The sequence below is a fragment of the Lycorma delicatula genome, chromosome 5 (assembly GCF_047948215.1).
Source record: "Lycorma delicatula isolate Av1 chromosome 5, ASM4794821v1, whole genome shotgun sequence".
NCBI lineage: Eukaryota > Metazoa > Arthropoda > Insecta > Hemiptera > Fulgoridae > Lycorma > Lycorma delicatula.
The window spans coordinates 64,246,193-64,270,782 of NC_134459.1; the positions used below are offsets into that span (position 1 = coordinate 64,246,193).

Here is a 24,590-nt window from a genome sequence, read left to right on the forward strand (position 1 = left end):
ATACTATCCACCTTACAAACTAAGAAATATGGACGAAATAAAAAATATTGTGGGCAATGGACCTTAGCAACTGTAATATAATGTAGATGGGTAACTTACATTTCAATGAACATTTGTCATAAAACTGTAAATTAATATGAAACAAATGTGATCCTAAAATAAAAATTAAGGCGTTTTAATAAGAATAGGCGTTATATTAATAATTTACACGTAAATGTGTTATAACTTGATTTTAATGCAAAAAAAACAAATCCTGGTATATAACAAAATGTGAGTAAATATTAAAAACATTACATTTAGAACTGAATACAAAATCAAAAAGTAAAGTTTCTATCCAATTTTATCGCCACTTTGTTGTAACACAAAAAAAAAAATTGTTTTACCTCGCTTTTAAAAATGAATATTTCATAAACTAGGCAATGCTGCTTGCATTAGACGCTATCCTGGGCCAAAGATCAGCACATTCCTTCGCTACAGGACCAGTTATAGCACTGCCTTTCATTTCGCCTTTATTATTGACGATTACCCCAGCATTGTCCTCAAAATAAATAAACACTCCATCCTTCCTCCTAAACGGCTTTCGCTGCCTAATAACAACTGCAGGCATTACCTTTTTCCGAAGTTCAGGTTTTCCTTTCTTGACTGTAGCCACGATCATATCCCCAGAGCCAGCAGCAGGCAGACGGTTAAGTCTTCCTTTAACTCCTTGTACAGCAATCACATACAGATTTTTTGCACCAGTATTATCTGCGCAATTAATAACTGCTCCAACAGGTAAACCAAGAGATATTCTAAATTTGGCTCCCGCAGAACCACCACGTCCTCTTTTAGACATTTTGATCACACAGATTTACCATGTGCCGACACTGAGAAAAGTAAGACTTGGTTTTCTTTTACTTCTTACTTCCTCTACGTTGTATCCAATACCAACATATAAAAAATTTAAATTATGTAAAACCATTATTTTCAACAACGTGCAAACGCAAAAATAGTTAGCTGTTCAGTAGTAAATATCCAGATAATAGAATTTTTCGTAAGAATTAATAAACATATGAACATTAATAAATTTTACTCATTTTTGAATTATTTTCCTTTAATTAGATAATAATGAAGTTTATTATGAGAGTTACATACATGGCTTTCTACAAGTAATTATTAGTAACTATCCAGTCAATTTTGTAATAGTAGTTTTATGTAATACAACAACAAAAATTATCAAAGTAAAATGTTGGTATTACCACAGTCGTCAAATCTAAACGTCGGCCATATTGATCCTGAGTTCGTTTCTTGTTTAGGCGTGAAATCAATACATATCAGCTTATTTAATTCTTCAAAAATCAGTATTTTGTCATTAAAATTATTAATTCAACGTATAAAATGGCTGCTACTCAGAATTACAACATGGTAAACGGTGGTGTTGGTGTTGTGAGTACATAGTTATTTACTGAATTAGTTTAGCTTGCTATAGTAATTGATTTTCTTCGGAACCAAGATGGTGTTGCATAGTTTTGTGTTTTTCTACCAATTTTATTGTTTTATTTTTTTTGGTCTTGTTTCACTTAATCCGTTGTGTAGTGAAATTGTTTATCCAATTCTTTTTGTGATATCATCTAACCATATCTGCTGCAGTTAATTTTAAGAAACGCTGTGCAGTTACGTAGATGAAGGTTTGTAGTCTTGGAATTAAATTAAAAATAGAGAAAACTACATTAAGCCGGTATGTTAATGTAGCAGTAACCATTCAGTTGTATTTAGAATTCGTCAGAGAGATCATTTTGATTAAATCTTGACAAAGTATTATGTGTTTGTTATTTCCCATTGTTACTATTTTGATTTTGATATTCTCTTAACCCTACAAGTGATATGTATACATACATACATATATATATATATATATATATTTCTCTAAATGAGTTGTTTTTCGAACAGGAAATTATAAATAACATGGTTACATATTTGTGAAAATTATTTACCTTTATTCTGAAGAGTTCTCCACTAAGAAATTAAAAAAAATACCCTTTTTTTATTAGATTTTCACTAATTCTAAATGTCACAATAATTGTACAGAAAATCCAACATATACAAAAGTACTGCAATTTTATACAACTAATAAATTCTGAGTAATAAGTATTCAACTCGATTGCTATTCCTAGGAAGGCAATTTTGAATGCCGGCATTTCTTACTTTTAATTCCTTAGTAATGTTTATACTAGGCTCAGGAGGATAAACTCTTACCCGTGGAATTATATCGTTATCAGTTTTTTTCATTTTCAGAAGAAACATCATCATTGCCAATTTTGAGGATAGAAGTTACATCATGGTCAGAAACTATAACATTACTCTCACCATCATTGGTTGAAATGTCACCAAAATCTGATAATACACTTGTATTTAATAATACTTCAGTTTTACTACACAGACACGAGTCACTAAAAATCATGTAAATTAAAACTAAACTTAAAATAAAGAAAACGTTAAAAAGTAAACTGTTTCAAGGCACAACAATCGATGAATAGGTAAACAAAACACTGTATGGTTATGAAAGCATTACGGATAAAGTAGACAACCTAACCAAATAAAATAATAACAGAATTATAGGTTGAAACATTCTTTATCAATTGGTTATACACATCGTTAGGATAGATTGCTATATAAATTGTTATATCTAATTTTATATATGTTGACAATTTGGCGTTATCACTTAAGGATGAGATTTTATCGTTGAAATATCAACTTTTATAATTTGCAGGGTTAATTTATATTTTTTGGTTACATCAACGTGTAGTTTATGAAAGCATATTTTATTATTGAAATTACTCTTATTGAGTATTTGTTATATTTAAGGGTGAATTTTTATTTTTTATAACCGTTACTATTCATTTATTTATATATCAACAGGCTTATGTAATAACTGTTATTTAGGGTTGATAAGAATTTTCACAGAGATTTGACCCCAGGAACGCCAGATGAAAGGCTGAGACACTACCTCTAGCGCCATGGAGGCCAGCTACAGAAGTTGGCATATCAGTAGTCTAATTGAAAAATCCCTGTAAATAAAGATAATAGGGATATTATTTATAAATGACAGTCTTAAGTTTTAATACTACATGTGCTGTTTAAAAGTTTCTAAAGCATGAAACAACATAATCCTGCAAAGCTACAAACTTAAAAAAAAATATTTGGCTCCATGGGTAAAAATATAACAAGAAAAATTAATTTTCCAATAAAGGAGAACATTATTAAAACTTTACACACTTAGGTATGTTAATTGTAAATAGCTTAAAGTTATGATATTAATGAAATGAAGCAATATCTAATATTAATAAGTATGATGGTTTATATAATAATAAATGCTTGTTAAATAAAGCACAGTATAAGTTCAATAATTTCTTTTTATTAGTAAATATTACTTTAAACATACTTATTAAAAAAAAGTAGAATGCGAGATGACACCAGTGCAATTGCCAAAGGCGTGTTTAGTGTCGTGCCATAGTTTCAAAAATGTTGCCCTTGATAGAAAAGATTTTTTGGATGTACTGCACAAACAATGGCATCAAAGTTGTTTTTTGTAGAGTATTTTAATCAGGTAATAGGCCATACTTATACTGTGCAAAGTTAGGTATCATAAGTTTAATGGATTGTTACTTTTTTGTGGTAAATATTTTTTCATTTATTCAATGCTGGAAAATTTGTCTAATTTATAAATATCTGACAAAGTTATTAATTTATATTGTGCACTTTATTTTTACAGGTAATTTAAATTGAATTGTTAGATTTTTTTATACATAAATAAATTAAATTCAATTTTACCAACAATTAGTCTGCGTTCTCTTTTCTAGGCACTTTCGATGATAAGACCGACCATCCTCAGGAAAAGTTATTCTTTAATTTCAGATCATTATAATTAAATTATGTAGAATGTAAATTTACAAAATGTTAAAATCACAACTGATGATCATAGTAAATTAGTCATGTCTGTTATGTAAGAAGGTTGCAGTTGTTATCTTAACATTGAATTGTTAGAGCTAAATCAATAAGACTGCGTGTTTTTCATTCATTAATACAGGGTAATCATAAAAGAATATGACTAAAAGAAAACAAAAATATTTTGTTTTTATTTTTCAAATAGCCTAGTTACATAAAACATTTTAGTAGGCATACCTTAATTGCTTGGCAAATGTTGAATTTATGTCAAATTTCTCTCCGTGATGTTACATATCTTATTTTATGGTTGCAGCTGCTTACTACTATTCTTTCCTTTCTGTGATAAAGATAGTGTAATTTTTGCAAGTAAATTATGTTTTAATATATTACTACAAGAAATAAATTAGATCTAGATTTGGAGGCAATTTGTTAAACTTTCTAACCTTAACAATTTATTTTCAAAGTTTTCATTCAAAGCTTGGCCAGTGTGAGGATGCACCTAAGGAAGGCCATTGAGTCTCCATTTCATATAGTCTGCACAGGCACCCAACTACAACATAAAATGTAGAATAATATTAAATTTCACATCACTTACTAACTTATTGTATCCTGAAAAACTGCGTATATGAAAATAAAGAAAAATTTCTTACTTTAGTTCATTTTTCATAATTATTCTAGGTATATATATACAATTAGTTGTAACATTTTTTTGTTTTTTATAATTTTATTTATAGCTTTTTTATTGTTTCTGTAACTTTATCATTTAATATACTAATCGTCTAGCTACAACACTAGTATATATTTTTGGTTTTTTAGAAATGTTTTGCTACTTAAATAGAAATTTGAATGTTAATGAATGATAGTGTACAAGCATGTAACACATGTACTTGCTAGCTGTGATGCACTCCTGCTTCCTTTTGCTGAGCACATTTTTCACTTATATCTCAAGAATGATGAATTTTATTTTTTTAAAATCAAGAGAGATAAAAGGAAGCTTCTTTTTTATAGTTTTATGGAATACCAGCTAACATTTAAAAATAGTGTAATTTTATAATTTTTCTCCTGGTGTAGTTTCCTCCTTCTAACTAAGACAATTTAATATAACCTATGTTACTTCCAGATTGATGACCTGTTACTACCCAAAAGTTGGTTATAATTGGTTGGATCTGTAAAGCTATAGAAGGGAACAAACATGCGTAACAGTTAAATACATTGCCACTCCCTGATGTAATCTGGAAGTGTGATAAAGATCATATAATTTTTGTGAGTAACTGTTTAATATATTCCTGTAAGAAAAAAAGCAGAAGGGGTTAGATGCAGATTGGAGGCCATGGTGTACACTTTCTCAGCTTAACCATTAACTTGCAAATTTTTCATTTTTTCTTGTGGGAATGCACCATCTTGTAAGAAGTAAACTTAATGTTAGTTTTCAAGTTCTTATGGTTGAGTAAAGCAGTAGTCATTGAACATATCAAGATGAAACATTTACATAAACATTTTTTCAGCAAAAAAAAATCCCAATTGCTTGGAAAAAAAAACATACAAACATAAACTGGAGGTATTCATGCTTTCTCAAAAATTACATGTCTGTTCTCAGATCCCCATATTCTTGAATTGTGTCTTAACATATCCATTAAGGCAGCAGTTTTCAACCCTTATACTACTATGCCTCCCCAAAAACAAATTTGTTTTCTGTGCTTTCCCATCTTTTAATAAATATAATATAGACAAGTTTTAAATAATAATAATTTTATTACAAAAAAATACTGAAAACTACAATTAACAGAATAATAACAAGATTTTGCTATAACAATACGAACATGCATATTTATTTTTATATTAAATTACCAATTAAACTATATATCTTAACGCGTCAAAATTTAATGCGAGGTGACTTAACCTAATTCAGTATTTGGTTTTCATTGCAGCCAATGCTGAAAAGCACATTTCGCATAAATAAGATTACAAACAGTAGAAGCACTTGCAAAGCACATTGCTTTGCAATATAAAGATTCATCCAAAATTGATTATGGTTTCATTTTGAAACTTGTTTCAATGAGTTATCGCATGATAATTCTAGCATTTTTTCCTTTTTTGATGGTTGTCAACACAAATTCATCTTCATTGTCAATAAATGGATTCTGTATCCAAAAACCTTTGAGAAATCAAGGTCTTTGAAATAATTTGAAAACTGCAGCACTAAACCATTCAAATGTTCAATAAGAAGATTTTTGCTTGCTTCAATATTGACTGTGGCCCAGAAATCATTTGAAAGTGAAAACATATCCAACTCATTCTTCTTTAAATTTGATTTCCATAACTTCAGCTTTTTAATGAAAGTTTTTACTTTGTCTTTTTTAAAAACTGGTACATTTGTGATCCCTGCATTGATTTATTTAAACCGCTCAATTTTCCAAAAATTTCAACGAATAGGCAAGTTTAACAATAAAATTATTGTTCATCCACAAATGTGCCTCTTCATGGTGGTTTTCTTCAAGAAAGGTTTCTATTTCTTCTTTGAGCTCAAACACCCTTTGAATCACTTTTGCACGAGATAGCCAACGAACTTCACACTAATACAGAAGTGAGGTAGCTTTCGTATCAACACACAGCTTTGCAAACAGCCTAGCTCTCAAAGGACTGTTCTTAATGTAGTTTATAATTTTTATAATTTTCATAAAAATGTTGTTCAGTTCCTAACTCTTATTTTTTGACACAAACTGCTCTGTGAAGTAAACAGTGCGCCCAGATGGCATGTGATGCTTTCTTTTTGACCAGTGCTTGAAGACCTGCTTTGTGTTCGGACATTGAGTGAGTTCAATCAGTACACAGTCAAATGCAATTATTCCATGTTATGTCGTTTTCTTCTTATTTCTATCGAATATATGCAATTAAATGGGCGTGTGTAGCTATATCAGTTGCCTCATCTATTTTAATGGAAAATTTTGACGTACGCAACCAAGAAACTAACTGATCACAAATATCTTCTGATATATTATTGATTCTCTTTCCGATTGTATTATCAGAAAGCAGAATTTGTCACAATTGTTTTTGCATACTATTCACTGAACATTATTCGAGCCATGTCAAAATAGAGTTTCTCCTATTGTATGTGGTGTTTTACATTTTGCAATTCGGTAAGAGACATGGTATGAAGCCAATAATGTGTTTGGTATAACTGAAAGTATTTTTTTAAATGTTTGCTTCTAAATATTTATTTCATCAAATTTCGTTTGAAAAAATTCTATGGGCTTTCCAACATATTCAGAATGTAGAGTTTCATGATGCTATTTTCATTTGACTGGGCTCATACTATTTGAAGCTAAAACTTTCGGATACAACAAACACATTGTTTTTTCCAAGTCATCTATAATAACACTTATGATTCCTAACTATAAATACAATGAACTGTATTGTCTTTTCTTGGGAGCTTTACCTCCTTTTTGTATTTATTCCCACTTGTATTAGCATCAGTATCTTCATTATTGTCTCTTGTAACCAATCAAAAATTTATCCATTTGTCTAAAAAAAATGTTATTAATATAATTTAAAATAAATAATAATTAAATATAATTATAAAGATATACTAACGATTATTTTTAGAAAGAAATCACAATAAAAACTATATCACACCCCGCCAATGCGCTTCAGTTGACATTTTAGCTACAAGTATTGTTTAAATTTGAGGTTATTGTTTCATGCAACTAGCAATTGTTTTTTGTTACAGAAACAGAGCATTTGCAAAGGCACCATTTTTAAAATCTTCCTAAAATTTTTTTATAAGAATTAAATGAATGTATAAAAATGTAAGACAAATAAAAATAAATATTATTTCACTGAATTTGTACTGTTAGTACAGGCAATTTGTCATCAAAGTAGACTGTATTTGAAAACCCTTACCTACTGATTGATCTTTTGTCCATGCGTTAGTGGTGATGAGGGAAGCTTTACTCCAGATTTTTAACATCCCCCTCCCATAGATTTTTGAAAAACTCAAAAAGTTTTTGAAATGCGTTTTTCTCTGAATCTATGCATTTTAGAGAAACGTTTTTCAAACAAAAAATGTAGAGGACATTCTCCTCTACAATTAATGTCTTTCAAGTTATGCTCTATAATTTGAAATTGAAATACTAGGTGGCGCTGAAGTTGTAAAAAACGTGTTTTTTTTTTTCGGTTTTATCGCCGGAAAAAATTGTTTTTCGTCTGTATTGCATTTGGAAAAGTTGTTAATCTCAAAAAAAAATGACTTCTTTTATTCAAACAATTTTCTTGTACAACTTAGCATTCCAGAGTTATAGCGGTACAACGGCAATGCAGCGGGCCTATTGTTACTGTAGCCGGGGAGATCGGCATTGTTCAGCAACTAGACCAGTTTCGAACACGTGCCCAATTCACAACATTTTCACACTTTCACAAACTACAGCTCCAAAACGATAGTCGTACAAGAAAATTGTTTAAATAATAGTTGTGTTTTTTTGAGATTAACAACTTTTCCAAATGCAATACAGACGAAAAACAATTTTTTCCAGTGAAAAAACTGAAATACACGCTTTTTACAACTTCAGCGCCATCTAGTATTTCAATTTCAAATTATACAGCATAACTTCAAAGACATTAATTGTAGAGGAGAATGTCCTCTACATTTTTTGTTTGAAAATTTTTTCTCTAAAATGCATAGATTAGAGAAAAATGAATTTCAAAAACTTTTTGAGTTTTTCAAAAATCTATGGGACAATCGGTAGGTAAGGATTTTCAAATAAAAATACAAATTGACTATAATATTACATTACGATATGAAGTTTATTTATTTATAGATATTATGGTATGAACATTAATTTTTTATTAAAAGCTTTTGGCACTTCCCCTGGGAGTCATGCCTCCCAGATTGGAAACTGCGGCATTAAGGTGAAAAGTAACTTCATAATAGAAATTACTTAATTTAAAAATTAGTTGTTACACTAATTTTGGCAAAATAAAAGAATTGTTTTGTTCAACAATTATCCATCAACAATATTGTATGTTACTGATTATTTTTCCCAAATATCCACATAGCCACTTCTTGGGGTTCTTTTTATCAAGTCGTCAAAAATGTCTTCTGTGGGTGGCCACAGATACAATTTTTCAATTTATTATTTTCTGTGAGGTTAAGGCTGTAGGATTTTGATGAAATGTCTCGATCACTTACTATAGATTGCGATACTGAATTTACAGTGTTGGAAAAGTATTTGCCCCATTGGACAGCATCTCATGACTTTTGTTGTGAATAGCACTTTCCTTTTGACTTCTCAATCTGTATTTACGTTGACTGATACACAGTAAAAAATTTTACAAACTAAATCCTTTTAGAGTCCTTGGAAATAGTTACCAAAATTTTTGACAGTTCTAGTTTAAACTTATTCAGATAAAGGAGTCTGAACACCACCATTGACTGCTGCTGTTTTGTTTCTGTGCTTGAATATGATTCAGATCATATTATAACAATGTGGTGAACTGAAACTTTGAAAAGTTTAATGTGGTGAAAATATTAAATTTTCTCAGAAAAATTTAATATTTTGGTCACAATTTTCTGTATTTATTAAATAATATAAATATATATTATTTTTACAGCATGCTGGCAGTACTCTTTTGCCTCCCCCACCACCACCACCACAACCACAAATTCAGCCTCCAATGCCAGGTGGACCTCTTCCACCACCACCCCCTCCTCCAGGTTCCAATGGGACAACAGAAGAACCACCAGCAAAGAAGCAGAAACCGGATGGTATGTATTACCTAGTTAGAAATGTGTTTGTATTGAAAAAATAACACCAGTTATGAATGAATATTGTAAACTTTTAAATGAATTTTTCATAGTTTTTATTATAAGATAAGTAAGTCAAATTATTTGAATTACTGGGTTTTTTTGAGGAAATTGATCATTTATCAGCCAAGTTAAGTTTGTACAGCGATTATATAGTATTCTTGAGACTATTTTTAAGAAATTTCCTGAAAAAGTTTTTTATATTGTAAGGATTTTATTAAAATAGTTGTACTAAAATCTGTTTTTAAAAAATCAGGTATAATTTTTAATAAAATTATTTAAAATCATCCAAACTGTAAGAATTTGTTAGTATTCTTTTTTTTCTAGATTTATTAATCTTAATTTTCCATCAGAACTCCTTATAAGTGATTTTATTAGCTAATGAAATTGTGTGTTAAAATAGCTTTTAAACCAAACTTCTTAAGTTTTTAGTTCTAATTTTTTTTTTTAAGGATATTTATTTTTATATGCTTTAGTGTTTTTTAATTTCTAAATTTTTTTACATTTTTATTCAGTATTAGTAAAACTTCATATGAACCGATGAAATTTCTGATTTAAGATGAGTTGCATTAAAGTAAGATAAGAAGTCAAATCTGTTAACTTTTGAAAGCGTTAACCTCTGAAATTGGATAAAATTTTTCATGATGCTAAAGTATTTTGTGTTCGGTTTGCAGTTTTTGGATATTTCTAAAAATGCAAAAAAAATTTTATTCATTAATATCACTTCCAGTTAGTTCATTTACAATATTATTTAACTTAGAAAGACTTGTTCAGGATTAAGGAATTATAGAACGGTTTGTCAGTAACATTATCATAAGTATATTATTTTTCTAATTTATCTCATGATTTCAGTTTACAATTGTGACAGATTTGATTTAATTTCTTAACCATTAATATATTTCCTAGATACTTTTTTTCCTTTTTTTGTTACTAATGAGCAAATAAGTTAAAGAGTAATTACTTTATTTTCTTTCTAAACGTTTCTTTAAAAAAAGACAAGCATCTGGTTGTATAGTATTATAATAATAAAACGTTTTACCCTTTTTATTTTCCCATGAAATATCAAATTGTTGATTCAGTAATAGGTAAATTGTATAAATGTTAATGGGTTGCATAATGATGTCATGGTGTTAAGTATAAAATACTTAAAAGGGAACTGGAAAATATATTTGTTTTACAAATTAAAACAAAAAAAAAAATGTAACTTGATTACTAAAATAGGATTAATTGAGGAGGATTTTTTCTTCTTATAAAAGAAATACACTAATATAGCATTTTCCTCTGTTTCTGAGATGTTACAGGATTTCTATGAAACTGATTGATGCACTTCTGCCTAAGATACCATTCCACAATTGCTTTGTGCAGACAACCAAATGGGAAATTTTGGTTACAGCTAACTGAAATAAATTAAAATATATATGATAATTTTTAATTTCCCATAAAGTACAAGACTTATTGAATTTTCTTATCCACAAGAATTACATCACTTTTACATTATGTTTGTATTACTGGTCATTAATTTATGACAATGTATTTGAGTCATTTCAGTTAACTGTTAAAATGGGGTTTACAGTCAATCAATTGTTTTTTTGTTTTTTTTTTTTAACTGAGTGTTTTATCATTTTACTAAAAAATTTAATCAAATCATTAATGTTATTCTTTTGTCGATATGTTTATATGTTAATAGAAATAGAATTATTTTCTTTATAAGAAATATCTTAAAATTAAAACAAAACAGAAGATAATTATTATTGATTATGGGGTTTGTAAAAGATTGGAAGTATTTTTTAATTAATTTTATATAGCCTAATTAAATGTCGTGTTATGATATAAATTGAGGCGTATTGATTAATTAAAAAAATAATGATAATTAAAGAAAGAATGAAATTGAGAATTTTATTGATCCGGTTTTTTGTCTGGTTTGTGTTTACAGATTGTTCCATTTCCATATTTCTCGTAACAGAAGATACGTGAATGCGCTCTCAAATACTTATCTCTATTTCCCATGTCATTGATGAAAAAATATATAGATTTTTATGCTTTATTTATTATATGTATTATTGTATAATGTATATTAATTAATATTTTGTAACTTTCTTTAATCATTATATTGTTTTTAACTATAATAATCTTTTTAAAATTATTTTTCTTTTTGTTTGTGTTTTTGTCTCTTTTTTTTAGATTATACATCTAGAATAATTTCTGCTATGATTTAAAGATTACTTTTCTCTTTATGAGTAAAGTTTGTAGAATTTTTCCTTTTTCAACAACTCATTTCTACTTCCATTTAAGAAATGTTATTGGTAATGTATAATATAAATATTGTCTAGTTTGATTTTCCCCGAAATGTGATTATGGATTTGTAATACAAGTACAGTCATAATTAGGCGACTGACTAAAAAGTATTACACTGTTACTACTACATTCAAAATTTCATTGCATCATAACTTCATATATTTTTTAAGTTTTCATTTGCAGTCATAATTTATCCTATTTTGATGTTAAAAGAAGATAGATGCTTTTTTTATTTTTATGGTCACCATTCATTGTACTGCAGACTGCAGATTTCCTTTGCTACTTCAAATTAAGTACATGTATATTACATCAACCAAAAAAAAAAAACACGTTAAATTATTATTTTAAAGTTTTTTCCCTCTGTTCATTTCTGTTAGGTTTTTTACTCCAATCATATAGTATGTTAATGTTTCTTTTTTTCTGTTAATTACTTTTTATTTGTATATATATATATTTTTTTTTGTTTTAATTACTCATTAAGCACTAATAAGTAAAGTTTAATAATTAAGGAAGTAGGGTTTTTTCTTGTAAGTCATTTACTTTTGTACAGGATAGAAAACTGTGAAGTTAGTTTATGTTAGGAATCTGTAGTTGTCCCTTTCTTTATTTTACTGATCTTTTTAATTATATTTGTAAATCCTTGTGTTTCTGTTACTGTTGCTGTGGGAAATAAGGTTTTCTCTGTTTAAAATTCATTTGATAAAAATACATAAGTGCTTAAATGAGTAATTTTGTCTTCTTATTTTAGTTTATTTTATTATTTTACTCATACAGATAATTTTTTTTTTTTTTTTTTTAATTAATGGTGTGTGTTTTTGCTGTGGACATTTTTGTTGCATATATGGAGAAGGCTGCCAATGAGCGAATTGTGTTAATATTGATTTTTCTTTGTTTGGGCACTTTATTTTTTGTTTCAGGGAGAGATGTTGGATTTATTCAGTTATGTTTTTCTGGGAAAAAAATAGATAATATATATACATATATATATTGATCATTAATGGATTCAGAATTTTTGTAAAGAAATTTTTTTTCACAGTTGAAGTTCAGTTTGATTTTTAAATTAAAATGAGTTATACTTAGATAATTTGCTGTCAGTATATCAATTAAAAAATAATTATTCTCTAGTATGTGCATGTGACACAGATATTTTAAGAAATAAGAACCTTAAATATCAGAATAGAGGTTGTGACTTATAAAAATTAATAGCTTAAATTTTAAAATATTAAGTTTTTGGTTCTGAATCCATTAATTCTTAGTTTGTAATAAATTTAGTGGTTTAAAATTACATTTACTGGAATTAGATGTCAGTTGGACATATTTTTATTGTTTTCTTTTCTGCTCTTTCTGTGTTGTTCCATGGCTTAGAGTGTCGCGATCAACAGGTGTTTACAACGCTGCAAAACGATTCAAGGACCGACCTTAAGGCATTCAGGCCGCTACCCATTGCGGTAAAGGTCTAAAATTAAAAAAATGAAACGACGGTTTTCTAAGAACAGATTACTTTCCTTATTCCATCAGCTTTTTTATTTTCCATTAGTAATGAATTAATTTGTTTGCAGTCTTTAAATTCTGTTGCCTATCTGACAATAATTAACATTTTTTACTTAAGTATTTATTATTATTTTATTATGTTAAAATGAGGAAAGTAATCTGAATTATATGTATTTATTTCTAAAAATATATAACTATATATTTATTTATACATATTTAGTAAGAAATCAGTCGTAAAATAACTTCCTTATAACTATATAAAATTCTTTTTTGTACCACTGCAGCAGTTGTACTTGGCATAGTTATTAATTAACAAGCTTACTCCAAAGTTTTCATTAAGAAATAAATAATGAAAAAGTTTCATGCATGTTAAAATTTGTTTATTGTAGGTTTTTTAAGTTCAAAGGACATTCATTTCAGCCAGTTTTCAGAATTTTAAATCTATTTCTTCATACATAAATGATTAAAATGGAGTTTATGAATTGAAGCAGATAAATTATTTGCTTTCATACTATACTGTAGGGAGACTTCAAATAAGCAGTAAATTTTCAAATGCAAAATAATAATGTTCATAAATTTTAAAAAGTGATAATTTTTTTTATGGTCACCACTATTAAATCATTTTCTTTTATTCATTATGTTAATTTTAATCTCTTTCAAAGTTGAATTAACATATTTTTTTCTTGAATAGAAGTTTCATTTTCCCATTCTCCCATTTAAAATGTTTAAATTTCAGTTGCCAATTAATTGTCGTGATGGGTCTTTAAAATTTAATTTTTAACCATTAAATTGAAAGAAGAAACTTTTCTTAAATTTATGGCACTATTTCCTTTTGTTCCCTTAAAATTCAAAATCAACTGTTAAACTGTAATTGGGCTTCACAGCCTGCTATGGCAGTACGATCTCAAGATAAGAGATTTGTTTTGAAACACTAGTATGGACTGAAATTTGTTTTAAGATATAGTAAGGCACAAAAATTATAATTTTTAATGTATGTTGTTTGTCTGTATGATGCTGCAAACCTGTTTTAGTTTGTAATTTTCAATCTGTTCAAATACATAAAAAGTGTAACTTGTAATATTAAGTTGCACAAATGTTTTAATGAGTGTTTTGAATATTTAATATAGATGAAATTCATGAATTACATTATTTTTGGCTAATAACAAATAAGAATGAATGAATCATAAAGTAAATTTTAAATTGATATGCTAATTAAACAAAAATGACCCAAGACTTAGACAATTACAAGATCAAAAAATAAAATTTTTATGAATTTTTAATTTCTTACTCCAGCAGCTGCTTCAAAGATATAATAACCAAATACTTTACTTCTTGATTTAAAGAAATTGTCCTCTTTTAAACAAAACATTGTTAACTTTAAAAAGCCCATCAACCGAATAAGACATCAGTTTTTTGTTTGATTTTTTAAAAAAATTGTAGCAACATATATATTTATATATAAACTTTTTTATGTGTATATGTATGAATATACACTTAATCCTCTATTTTATGAACCATTTTTATAATATTAAAAAAAAACAGCAGTTTTTTTTTTAAAGAAAAGAATATCTATAGAAAGTCACTAAACAGTTTGTATTTTGCAATTTATTTTTATCATTTAAATTATTTCTTTGCTTGTTTTATAAACATACTGCTTATTTTTTATTTATTAATCTAATAACTACAGGCTAGTGCTCAATTACAGTTAGCTTTTTACTTTCTTTTTTTTTTTTACAAAGAATGAAGTATGGACTTCATGGCACCCTTCAAAGTGCTAAGCCTGCCCAGTATTTGAATTCAAAACCTTTTGGATGAAAGGGGAAGAAACATAACATTACCATGGAAGTTTGTGGTGGCAGTCGTCATGCTTATTGTTATTCAGATTTATGTTCATTTTTATTAGTCACCAGTATAGAAAAATATTTTATGCTAAGCAGGTATATAATTTGTTTTTTCTAATAAAATTGACTAAACGTTTTGCCATTATAATTTTGTTTTACTTTTTATATCAAGTTAAATTGATTATTTAACATTTATTTCATGAAATTCATCCATAAGAATGTCATTTGAATATATTAATTAAATGTATTATGTGTTGATATATTTATGGAATAGGCTGCTGTAGAACAAAACATTGATGTTTTGATTATTTGGTATTAGGTATAATTTTACTCATAGACTTAACCATTTATTTTTTATTCTTCAATGTTCATATCATTTTTAAAGCAATTTACTGGAGATCTTGTTAATTGCTGTGTTACTTGAAGTACATACTGCAGTGGTTTCAGGATACGCTTGTTTATTGTATTTTGGTTGTTACAGGTCCCTCTTTCCCTTTTCTATCTGCCCCAATATATGATTTTAATCAGACCGGACAGCTTGTTCCTGGTAAGTAATTTTTTTTTTTTTTGCAAGTAAGATCCATTATTCTTTTAACAAAATATGAATTACATTTTAAAATTTATATTCTAATTCTTCTAACTTGAAACTATTTCTTAATTTTTTTTTGTACCATTTTTGATGAACTGAAAGGACAAGGTTTTTGTATACAGATGTAAAGACCGCCTGTACCAATTAACTACTTTATAACTTTGTTTCACAATTCATTTTTGTCATCAAAATATTGATTACTGACAAAACTAGGAAGAGATTAAATTTATTAAATGCAGAGTTGTTAGGGGAACAACTCTATTCTTTCTAAACAAACACAATGGGAGCTATATGACAAACACTGTCAAAGCAAAACCACACTAGAAGTCAAAACATTCTTTTATGATTGGCTTTTACGATAGATGGCAGAATTTATTGTTGAGCCTTAGAACATGAATTCCTTTAAAGAATACCATGTCTATCCTGTAATACAGTATGTATGAGGTTCTTAAGATCATTTGCTTGAACTTTTATTGAAAAGCTGATATTGCTGTACTTTATTCCATGTAAGGACAGTTATTTTATTGTTGGCAATATGTGACATCCAAGTAATTTTCTGTCATCTGATTCTGAATTGCATCTCCTTTATAGTAATGTATCAAAAATGGTAACCAGTACCAAATAACAAGTTAACAAATGTTTGTTGTGCTCTTCTGTAAGCATCCTGGGCATGCAAGCCTTCTATTCAAATGATTAATGGTCAATCTGTGTAGCATAAGTTCTGATGAACTTAATCATTGGTTTTTTATTAAGTAGATTATTAAAAATGATGCGTAGAATTAAATCATATTCTCTACTGTAAAATCACAAAACCTCATTAGTAGATTTTCATATTCAACTGTCCATTATATTGTTCTTCTGTGACAAATTTTTTGAGAGCAAAACTGCTCAATTTTTTGTACTTTACTACCAATTTTCTATTGTAATTTGTATCCCATGCCATTCTTGGCAACTATTGTTTATTATATTTCCTTTTCCTAAGTTTTTTATTGCCTTCAATTACATAAGAATGTATTTTTGGTTTCTTACAGCTCATTTTCAGTTCGAAACAATACATTCTAATTACATCCAACTCAGAAAACTAAATAACAAGGCAAAAGTGAACAGTACAGTACTCAATTAATGAAAATTGCTCTTTCTAATAAAAATTTTAATGTAGTCTTATCATAAACTCCTCCTGGTTTAGAGAAAATACTAATTAAAAAATAACAGTAACACAATTACCTGTGCACAAAGAATTTACTATAAATATTTAAATTAGTAGATAAGGGCAAAGTTTTTTATAGTAGATAAAGCCTAACATGGATTTTGAGGAATGCATTTGCCAGCCATAAATTTTAAATATCTAGAGATGACTGATAAGTTCATATTAGTTCAAACTGGCATTTGTGGCTAAGCACATGGGAGACCTATTTGTAGTTTTTAGGCACACTGAATAAGCATTTTTCAGAGTTGCAAACATAGTTATAATTATGGTTTTTGTTTTTTGATGGCTGTATAAAATTGCTAAAATTTGAAACTAATAATGCCTTAATGTGTTTTAGTGAATCCACCACCATTAGAGGCAGTTTTCAAAATAAATAAAATGTAAAGAAAAAACCAAATAAAAAACATTTTAATGATGAAAAAGAGGATAAAATGATATTATTTCACCTTAAACCACATTCCAATTAATGACATATTTAATATAGACCACACAGAAATATTTAAATTTAATAATAAAACAAAAAATTAAAGTTCCTTTTAAGCTTTTTATTTGAAATAAAAATACAGAATATTGAAAAAACAGAATGGAAGAGACTGCACTGGATACATTATACATTTAATATTACAAAAACTGTATAGATTTGTTGTCAACATATTGATCTTGAAATAATACAATAATGATTAGCTTTATTACATGAAATTAAATTTATTTAATAAAAAATTAAAAATAGACTTTTGAAATGGATGTAATTAAAAATTTTATAGGTAGAAAAATTATTTTACCAACAAAATATTCCATCCATATCAGTACTGCAACATATTTTAATATAATATGCAAACCATGGTAATTATTTAAATGATAGAAATTTACTCCAAAGTGAATTGATTGTAGTAGTTGAAAAAAGTGATTATGATGGCAAGATTAATAGAATCTTAAACAGTTGATTTTTACTGAAGTAACATGACCTTGACAATTATAAGATTTTTTAAAATTATTTAGTTATTAAAAATATATATAATAATTAATAATCTTTATGTATAAAAATTAATATTTATCAAGTAGCTTCCCATCACAGTTTGGCCTGTGCTATATGGTTACTTGCATTTCCCATAGCAGTCAATCTTTTTAGTTTGTTTATTAGTCAAGTAACCAGAGGCAGATGCAGCCAGTCACACTTACATTAATGATGGGTGGCAGTGGCTGTGTTGGTTGAGTCACAGCACTGGTATACCTTTACACCCTTTAAAAAAATTTAAATTAAAAAACCCCGAAAATGGTTTTTAAATATTTATATGAAGAGCATTTGCAAGCCCAAATCTACTGAATGTCTTGTTTGCTATAGTCGAGATTAGAAAAGTTTGCAATCATTGTTCAAAAATGTTTTTACCTTTCTTCATCCCCTCTGAAGATTGAATTTCAAAAATCTAAATATTGGTTTATTGACATGAAGATTACACTCACCAAAAATTGATTTCTTCATTTGTTACAGAGAAATTAAAAAAAAAATAGGGTTTCAAAATAAAAAATTCAGAAATCAATTTTAACCCTTGAAATTCTGAATGAAACCCAAAAAATCTAGAAATTAGTTTATTAGATGTTCATAATCAATCAGTTCAAACCCAGCTCACACAGTGATATACAGTTACAGGTAATTCAGTAAAGTTTTTGCTTAACCAGGAAACATATATATATATATATATATATATATAAATAATTTTTTTTTTTTTTAAGTAATTTAGTAACCATTCTTCTGTACCAATACAAATTAATTTATATTTAATAGATCAACCCTAAGTTCAGAACAATTGAAATAGAAATACTTACCTTATTTCATTACATAACAGAAGCTTTTGCGAATTTGATTAGCAACATCAGCCTGCATGCATTATACGTATATATTACAAAACTATCAAAAAATTGTTTAAAATTACAAAGATCAATTAAAATTAGTAAAATAAAAATTAGATTAAAGATAAAAATTAAATAATTAAAATTTAAAACTTTTAATTTCTTTTATTTCAAAAATGTTAATTTTTAATTATATAATTTTTATCTTTGTTTTAATTACATTTTAATATTGACTTTGTTAATTTTAATTAATTGATCTTTGTAATTTTAAACAATTTTTGCAAGTTTTTAATAGTATATATATGTATAATGCATGTAGCTGATGATGCAGATCAAATTCATGAAAGCGCTTTTATGTAATGAAATAAGGTAAGTAATCCTATTTTAATTGTTTTCTACTTAGGGTTGATCTGTTAAATATAAATTTATATATATATGTATTACTTTTTTCTCAAAATGAAATATATCCAAAAACTTCAGTTATTCCAAGAAACATGGGTAAAAGTTTTTTAGTAGCGATAGATTGGGAATTTTTTTTGTTTATCCTGAACAAAAAAACTTTTTACTCTTTATATAATAGTATAGGTTACTTTATTTAATGTAAATGTAATTCTATTATTAAGTAATATTATTCGTTCAAACCCTGTTCACAGGGTCATTCACTTCAAACCCTGTTCACAGTTAAAGATTTTACTTCAGCTGGCAAACCTCCATTGCTTTATATAGATTTTTTTTTTTATTAAATGAAATATCCATAAACCTCAGTTATGCTGAGAAACATGGATCAAAATTAAGTAGCCATTAATACTATATCAATTGTTATATATGGATATATTTCCAAAATTATATTCTGGAATATAATATATGTCTTGTCAAATATGCCAAGAGACATTGATAAAAATTTATTAGCGATCGATTAATTTTTTTTTCTGTTTATCCCGAACAAAAAAAAAATCCTCTTCCTCTATATAATATAGATTTATAAATTTCTCTCCTCCTTGTTTGTGACTTAAAGAATTTTAATTAAATTTCTTTTTATAATAAAATATTAGTTTGCATTCATAAAATTTGCTACTCTTAGATTACATATAAAATTATGTAAACATAATTAGGGTCTAATAACATGGAATTTTTTTTACAGGGCCAGGTTCTCGATTGGGCATAATAGGTATTCTTGGTTCTCCTCTACCTAAATTAACGTCAGAGCAGCAAGATGCAGTAACACGTGCTAAGAAATATGCAATGGAACAGAGTATCAAGATGGTATTAATGAAACAGACCTTAGCACATCAGCAACAGGTAGTTAATTAATTATAAACAAAATTGCAAAAAAATTGTTTTAGCTTTTAGAAAAATGGAAAAAATACAAGAATTTTTTTAACTTTTTCTTTTAGGAGTAGTAAAGTTTCCACATAACTTAAGTGCATACTATTAGGTTCCAAGAACAATAAACCTATCAAGCCATCAAATTTGAATAAATTCTTGTTAATAATAGCTTATGTGCTTCTAAATTATGCTTGATCTGTTTCAAACAGTGTACAAATTTTGATTAAAAAATTTGACCAAATTTCAAAATAAATGGGTTTTGTAACAGTTTGTTTGTTGGTGAAAAATAAAAACATATTTAAAATTCTTGATGCTGGGTTAGCTGATTTTTAATCAAAATTTATACATTTTTTGGAATAAATGCAATAAAATTAATTTATATTATTTTTTTCTACTCTGAAAATTTTCATTTGTATGTATTTACATGTATGTCCATTTATTTTCATATTTACTCAGAATTAAATTAGACTACAGATAATTATAGACACATCAACTTTGATGCATATGTTGATAGTTTTTCAAATTAGCTATTGGCTTACGCCCAGCTATACGAAACTGTGCAGCAGAAGTAAACATGAATTCAGCTTGTATGAGAAATATCTCAGTAGTTTAGGCTGAGTCATCTGTCACTCTCACATGTAAGTGCATTTATTGTTTTATGCATATAATAATGTATTGTAAGCTACCACTTGCCTCGCGCCATGATAGTATGCTGAAGAAAAGCAATTAAAAATTTTGTTCAATCTTTGTTGTTGCTGTTTAATAACTGTAACAATTTGTAATGATTAACACTACTATTCAATTTAGTGAAAGTATTTCAGTCTATGTTATCATGTTACTCTGTACAGTACAATAGTTTTGTAGTTAATTTTTATAACAGTTTTATTCAGTGTATTAGTTTCATTAATTTTATATTTTAATATATTTATTTTTGTGCCATTTGGGTTTTAACAATGAATGATTGTGTTGTGAAACATAATCCAGAAAAACCCTTCAGTAGCTACAGAAAAAGATAATCAGGAACATATAAATACCTTAATACAAGATAATACAAGAAACTGCAGTCATTTTGCTTGGAAAGCAAGTATTGCAACAGGTGTTAACAAAAGAACAAATTTTAATATAATAAAGAAACAGAAAATTGATTCTAAACAGTTAGCCATAAAAAGACTTGAAAGCATGTGAAAAATATTGAAAAATTTACTAAATCCACTATCAGAAAAAAAATTCATTATTTTATTTCAATAATGAGCTTCCTACTTGAACAAAATATTAAATGCCATGAATACCAGTTATGAACTACTGAATTTTTCTAGAAGTACATTGCACAATGTTTTAAAATCAACTTTGTTTTATGTCCAGAAAAATAAGGCTGAAGATATTATTTCATGGCATAGGGAATATTTAAGAGAAATTAAGCAATTTCATGAAGAGGGTTTTAAGGAAGGTTTATCAACTGGGATGAAAGCCCCCAACTAAAAAAAATAAATAAGTAGTAATGTAAGTGATAATGGGTTTTTGGACAGTGGTTTTTGGGTGTTTGATTGTAGATCTTCCCAAGGGTATCACAATAAGATGAATGGTGACAGTTTTATGCAGTGGTTTAAAAAAATTGTGAAAGTTGTTACTGAAGGATTCATCGTAGTAATAGATAATGCACCATACCATTGCCTGAAAACTGAAAAAAATACCAAACGCTTCAACCTGAGAATCAGAAATTGCCGAATGGCTAAAATTGAAGAAAATTGTATGCACCAAAGACATTAAAAGTATAACATTTAAAAATACTAAAATCAATTAAACAAAATTACATTCATTATAAAGTAGATAAATCAGAAAATCAAAAATTGTCATGCTGCATCTTCATGCCATAGCAATTTTTAAATATATTTTTAATTTTTAAGAAATATAGTTTTAAATGAACTTTTATTTTTCCTGCATAAATACAATCACAATTTATTACATTTAATTTTATTGTGTGGTTATTAGATTTGTATGCTGGTTTAAATATTTCTTTATTGCAAATTTTAGTCGTTTTTCAATTATATTATTAGTGAATAAATAAATACATTATGTATTGTTTTCACCTTTTTGTCTTATTATGTTTTTGTTTTTTAGAGTTATTTAGTTTTAGAGTTTTACTTAGTTTTAGAGTTATTTTGATACTTAGTTTTTATAAATATTATTAATTAGAATAATATATACATTCTCAACTACTTTATGTTTATTTCATTATATAATTTTTGTTACTATGTGTGTACTGGATTGCACTATTAACCATATTTATAAAAGTGTTAATTTTATGAGATCAAATTTTTTATGAATTGTTATTATTAGATGTAGGTGTAATTTTTTTATATACCGATGTTTCAGTTGGGTTTTCCTTTTATTTTGATATTAAATAATTTGTTACAAGATGTTCATTGTTTATTATCGGGTTTTGTGTAATGAAAATATCAACATGTAGTCTCCATATTAAAATATTGTATATGAGTGATGCTATATAGTAATTTATTCTCGTAATCCTGTAAATATATTTCTGACAAAATTGCTGATGGTGGATATCCCATAAGTAAGGTTTTTTTTTTGTATAATATTGGTTACTAAATTTGAAATAGTTTTGTTGATATATACGAGGTCTGTAAATAAAGTAATAAGACTGGTTCAGGAAAACTTTTATTTACAATCCAATTATATGTGGACTCTTATCACCTAGTTTTCTTGGGTAGCCACGCAACACTTCAAATGGTTTTCCCACGCTTTATAGCAGTGTTAGAACTCAGAAACCAGAATATCCTTCAGATGGTCGGTTACATTTTTTAATCTTTTTTTAATGTTTTCTACTGTTCCAAAATTGTGTCCTTTGAGGTGTTTTTTTAAAGTCGGGATCAGGAGAAAGTCACAGGGACTTAAATCAGGTAAATAAGGTGGTGAGGAACTACAGGAATGTTTTTCTTTGCCAAAAACTCATTAATTGAGATTGCAGTGTGACAAGGTGCACTGGTCATGATGCAGTATCCAGTGTTTTTGATGGTTGGTCTCATGCGGGTAACGTTTTTCTTGCAGAAAAACGTTAGAATTTAAAAACGTTAAAAACTTTCAAGAATTTCCCTGTAAACATATTGATTTACAGTCTCTCCTGTAGGCAAAACTCCTTGTGGACAACGCCATTACTATCAAAGAAACAAATTAACAGTTTTGATTTGCTCTTTTTGGGGGGGGGGGGGTAATGAGTTTGAAGTGTGCCACTCCTTGCTCTGATATCCAAGATTCATCACCAGTAATAACATTTTTTAGAAAATCAGGATCATTTCAGATTCGTCCTACAAGAGTTTGGTACACTTCCACCCTGGTGTTTTTCTGTTCAACAGTGATTTTTTTTTTTTTTGAGTAGATTTTGCACAAACATTTTTCATGTCCAATTCGTTTGTCAAAATTTGGTGGACTGTGGTATGGTTTCAAATTCAAATGATCTGCAACCATTCTGACAGTTAATCACTGGTCGTACCATATCAAGTCTGATTCGCTCAACATTATCATCACTTTTTGACGTTAATGGTCTTCCAGAGCGTGGATCGTCCACAACTGATTTCCAATCATCTGAAATGCTTTAAACCACCTAAAAACTTGTGGTCGTGACAGAGCATTATCTTCATATGCCCTTTTCAATTTTGAAAAAGTTTCAGTAGCATTCTCACTGAGTTTGACACAAAACTTGATTGCACAACGTTGCTCATAATTAGTATCTGTCACTTTTGTAATGCACAACAAATCTCGTTTCACGAAAAGTTTGTCTCTAGTGGCAACAATAGACTAAAAATATAATATAATAATACCTAATATAAATCAGCTGTTCACATAACCATAAGTTTAATAGTAATTATACAGTGTTGTCACTTTGGCTGCCAAAAAAACTAGTCTCATTACTTTATTTACAGATCATATAGTAGGGATGATAACATTTAACAAACTTTAAACATTGAATTATATAATATGCATTTAAAATTACAAAAAAAAAAACTTAGGACCACTCATTTTTTTATCATTTAAGGAATTTAATTGAAATTAACATACAGACATAAATGTAAACTAAAAATAAAAATACAAGTAATTATGGTGCATAATTTATTAATCAGAAACAGTATTTTTAATTGAACTTAATTTTATTAAGTTTCAAGAAAATTCAGTTAATAACGTAAATAATTTTTTAAATGTAACAAATATCAGTTTTAATATGAAAAATTACTGATTTATTTAAATTCAACTTAA

The 24,590-nt window shown here is 27.6% G+C and overlaps 2 protein-coding genes across 6 annotated transcripts in view; one reads left to right on the forward strand and one right to left on the reverse strand.

The window, feature by feature from the left end:
• Positions 1-215: 215 nt before the first annotated feature.
• RpL23 (ribosomal protein L23) lies at positions 216-887 on the reverse strand. The gene has a single exon (XM_075366284.1). The coding sequence runs from the start codon at positions 833-835 to the stop codon at positions 413-415; it is 423 nt and encodes a 140-aa protein (XP_075222399.1). The 5' UTR covers positions 836-887; the 3' UTR covers positions 216-412.
• Positions 888-1,256: 369 nt separating this feature from the next.
• hfp (Poly(U)-binding-splicing factor hfp) overlaps positions 1,257-24,590 on the forward strand; it is a 54,572-nt gene continuing 31,238 nt past the window's right edge. For 4 of the 5 annotated variants that reach the window (XM_075366287.1, XM_075366288.1, XM_075366285.1 and 1 more), the window contains exons 1-4: positions 1,257-1,425; positions 9,532-9,685; positions 15,833-15,898; positions 20,137-20,294. In XM_075366287.1, the coding sequence (XP_075222402.1) occupies positions 1,378-1,425; positions 9,532-9,685; positions 15,833-15,898; positions 20,137-20,294 (426 nt within the window). In that variant the 5' untranslated portion in view covers positions 1,257-1,377. Of the gene's footprint in view, positions 1,426-1,524; positions 1,668-9,531; positions 9,686-15,832; positions 15,899-20,136; positions 20,295-24,590 lie in introns of those variants that run through there. The other variant, XM_075366289.1, reaches the window with a different exon arrangement.

Bases quoted from the DNA above. Each gene is read 5' to 3' on its own strand.
- RpL23 (XM_075366284.1), bottom strand. From the start codon at position 835: ATGTCTAAAAGAGGACGTGGTGGTTCTGCGGGAGCCAAATTTAGAATA.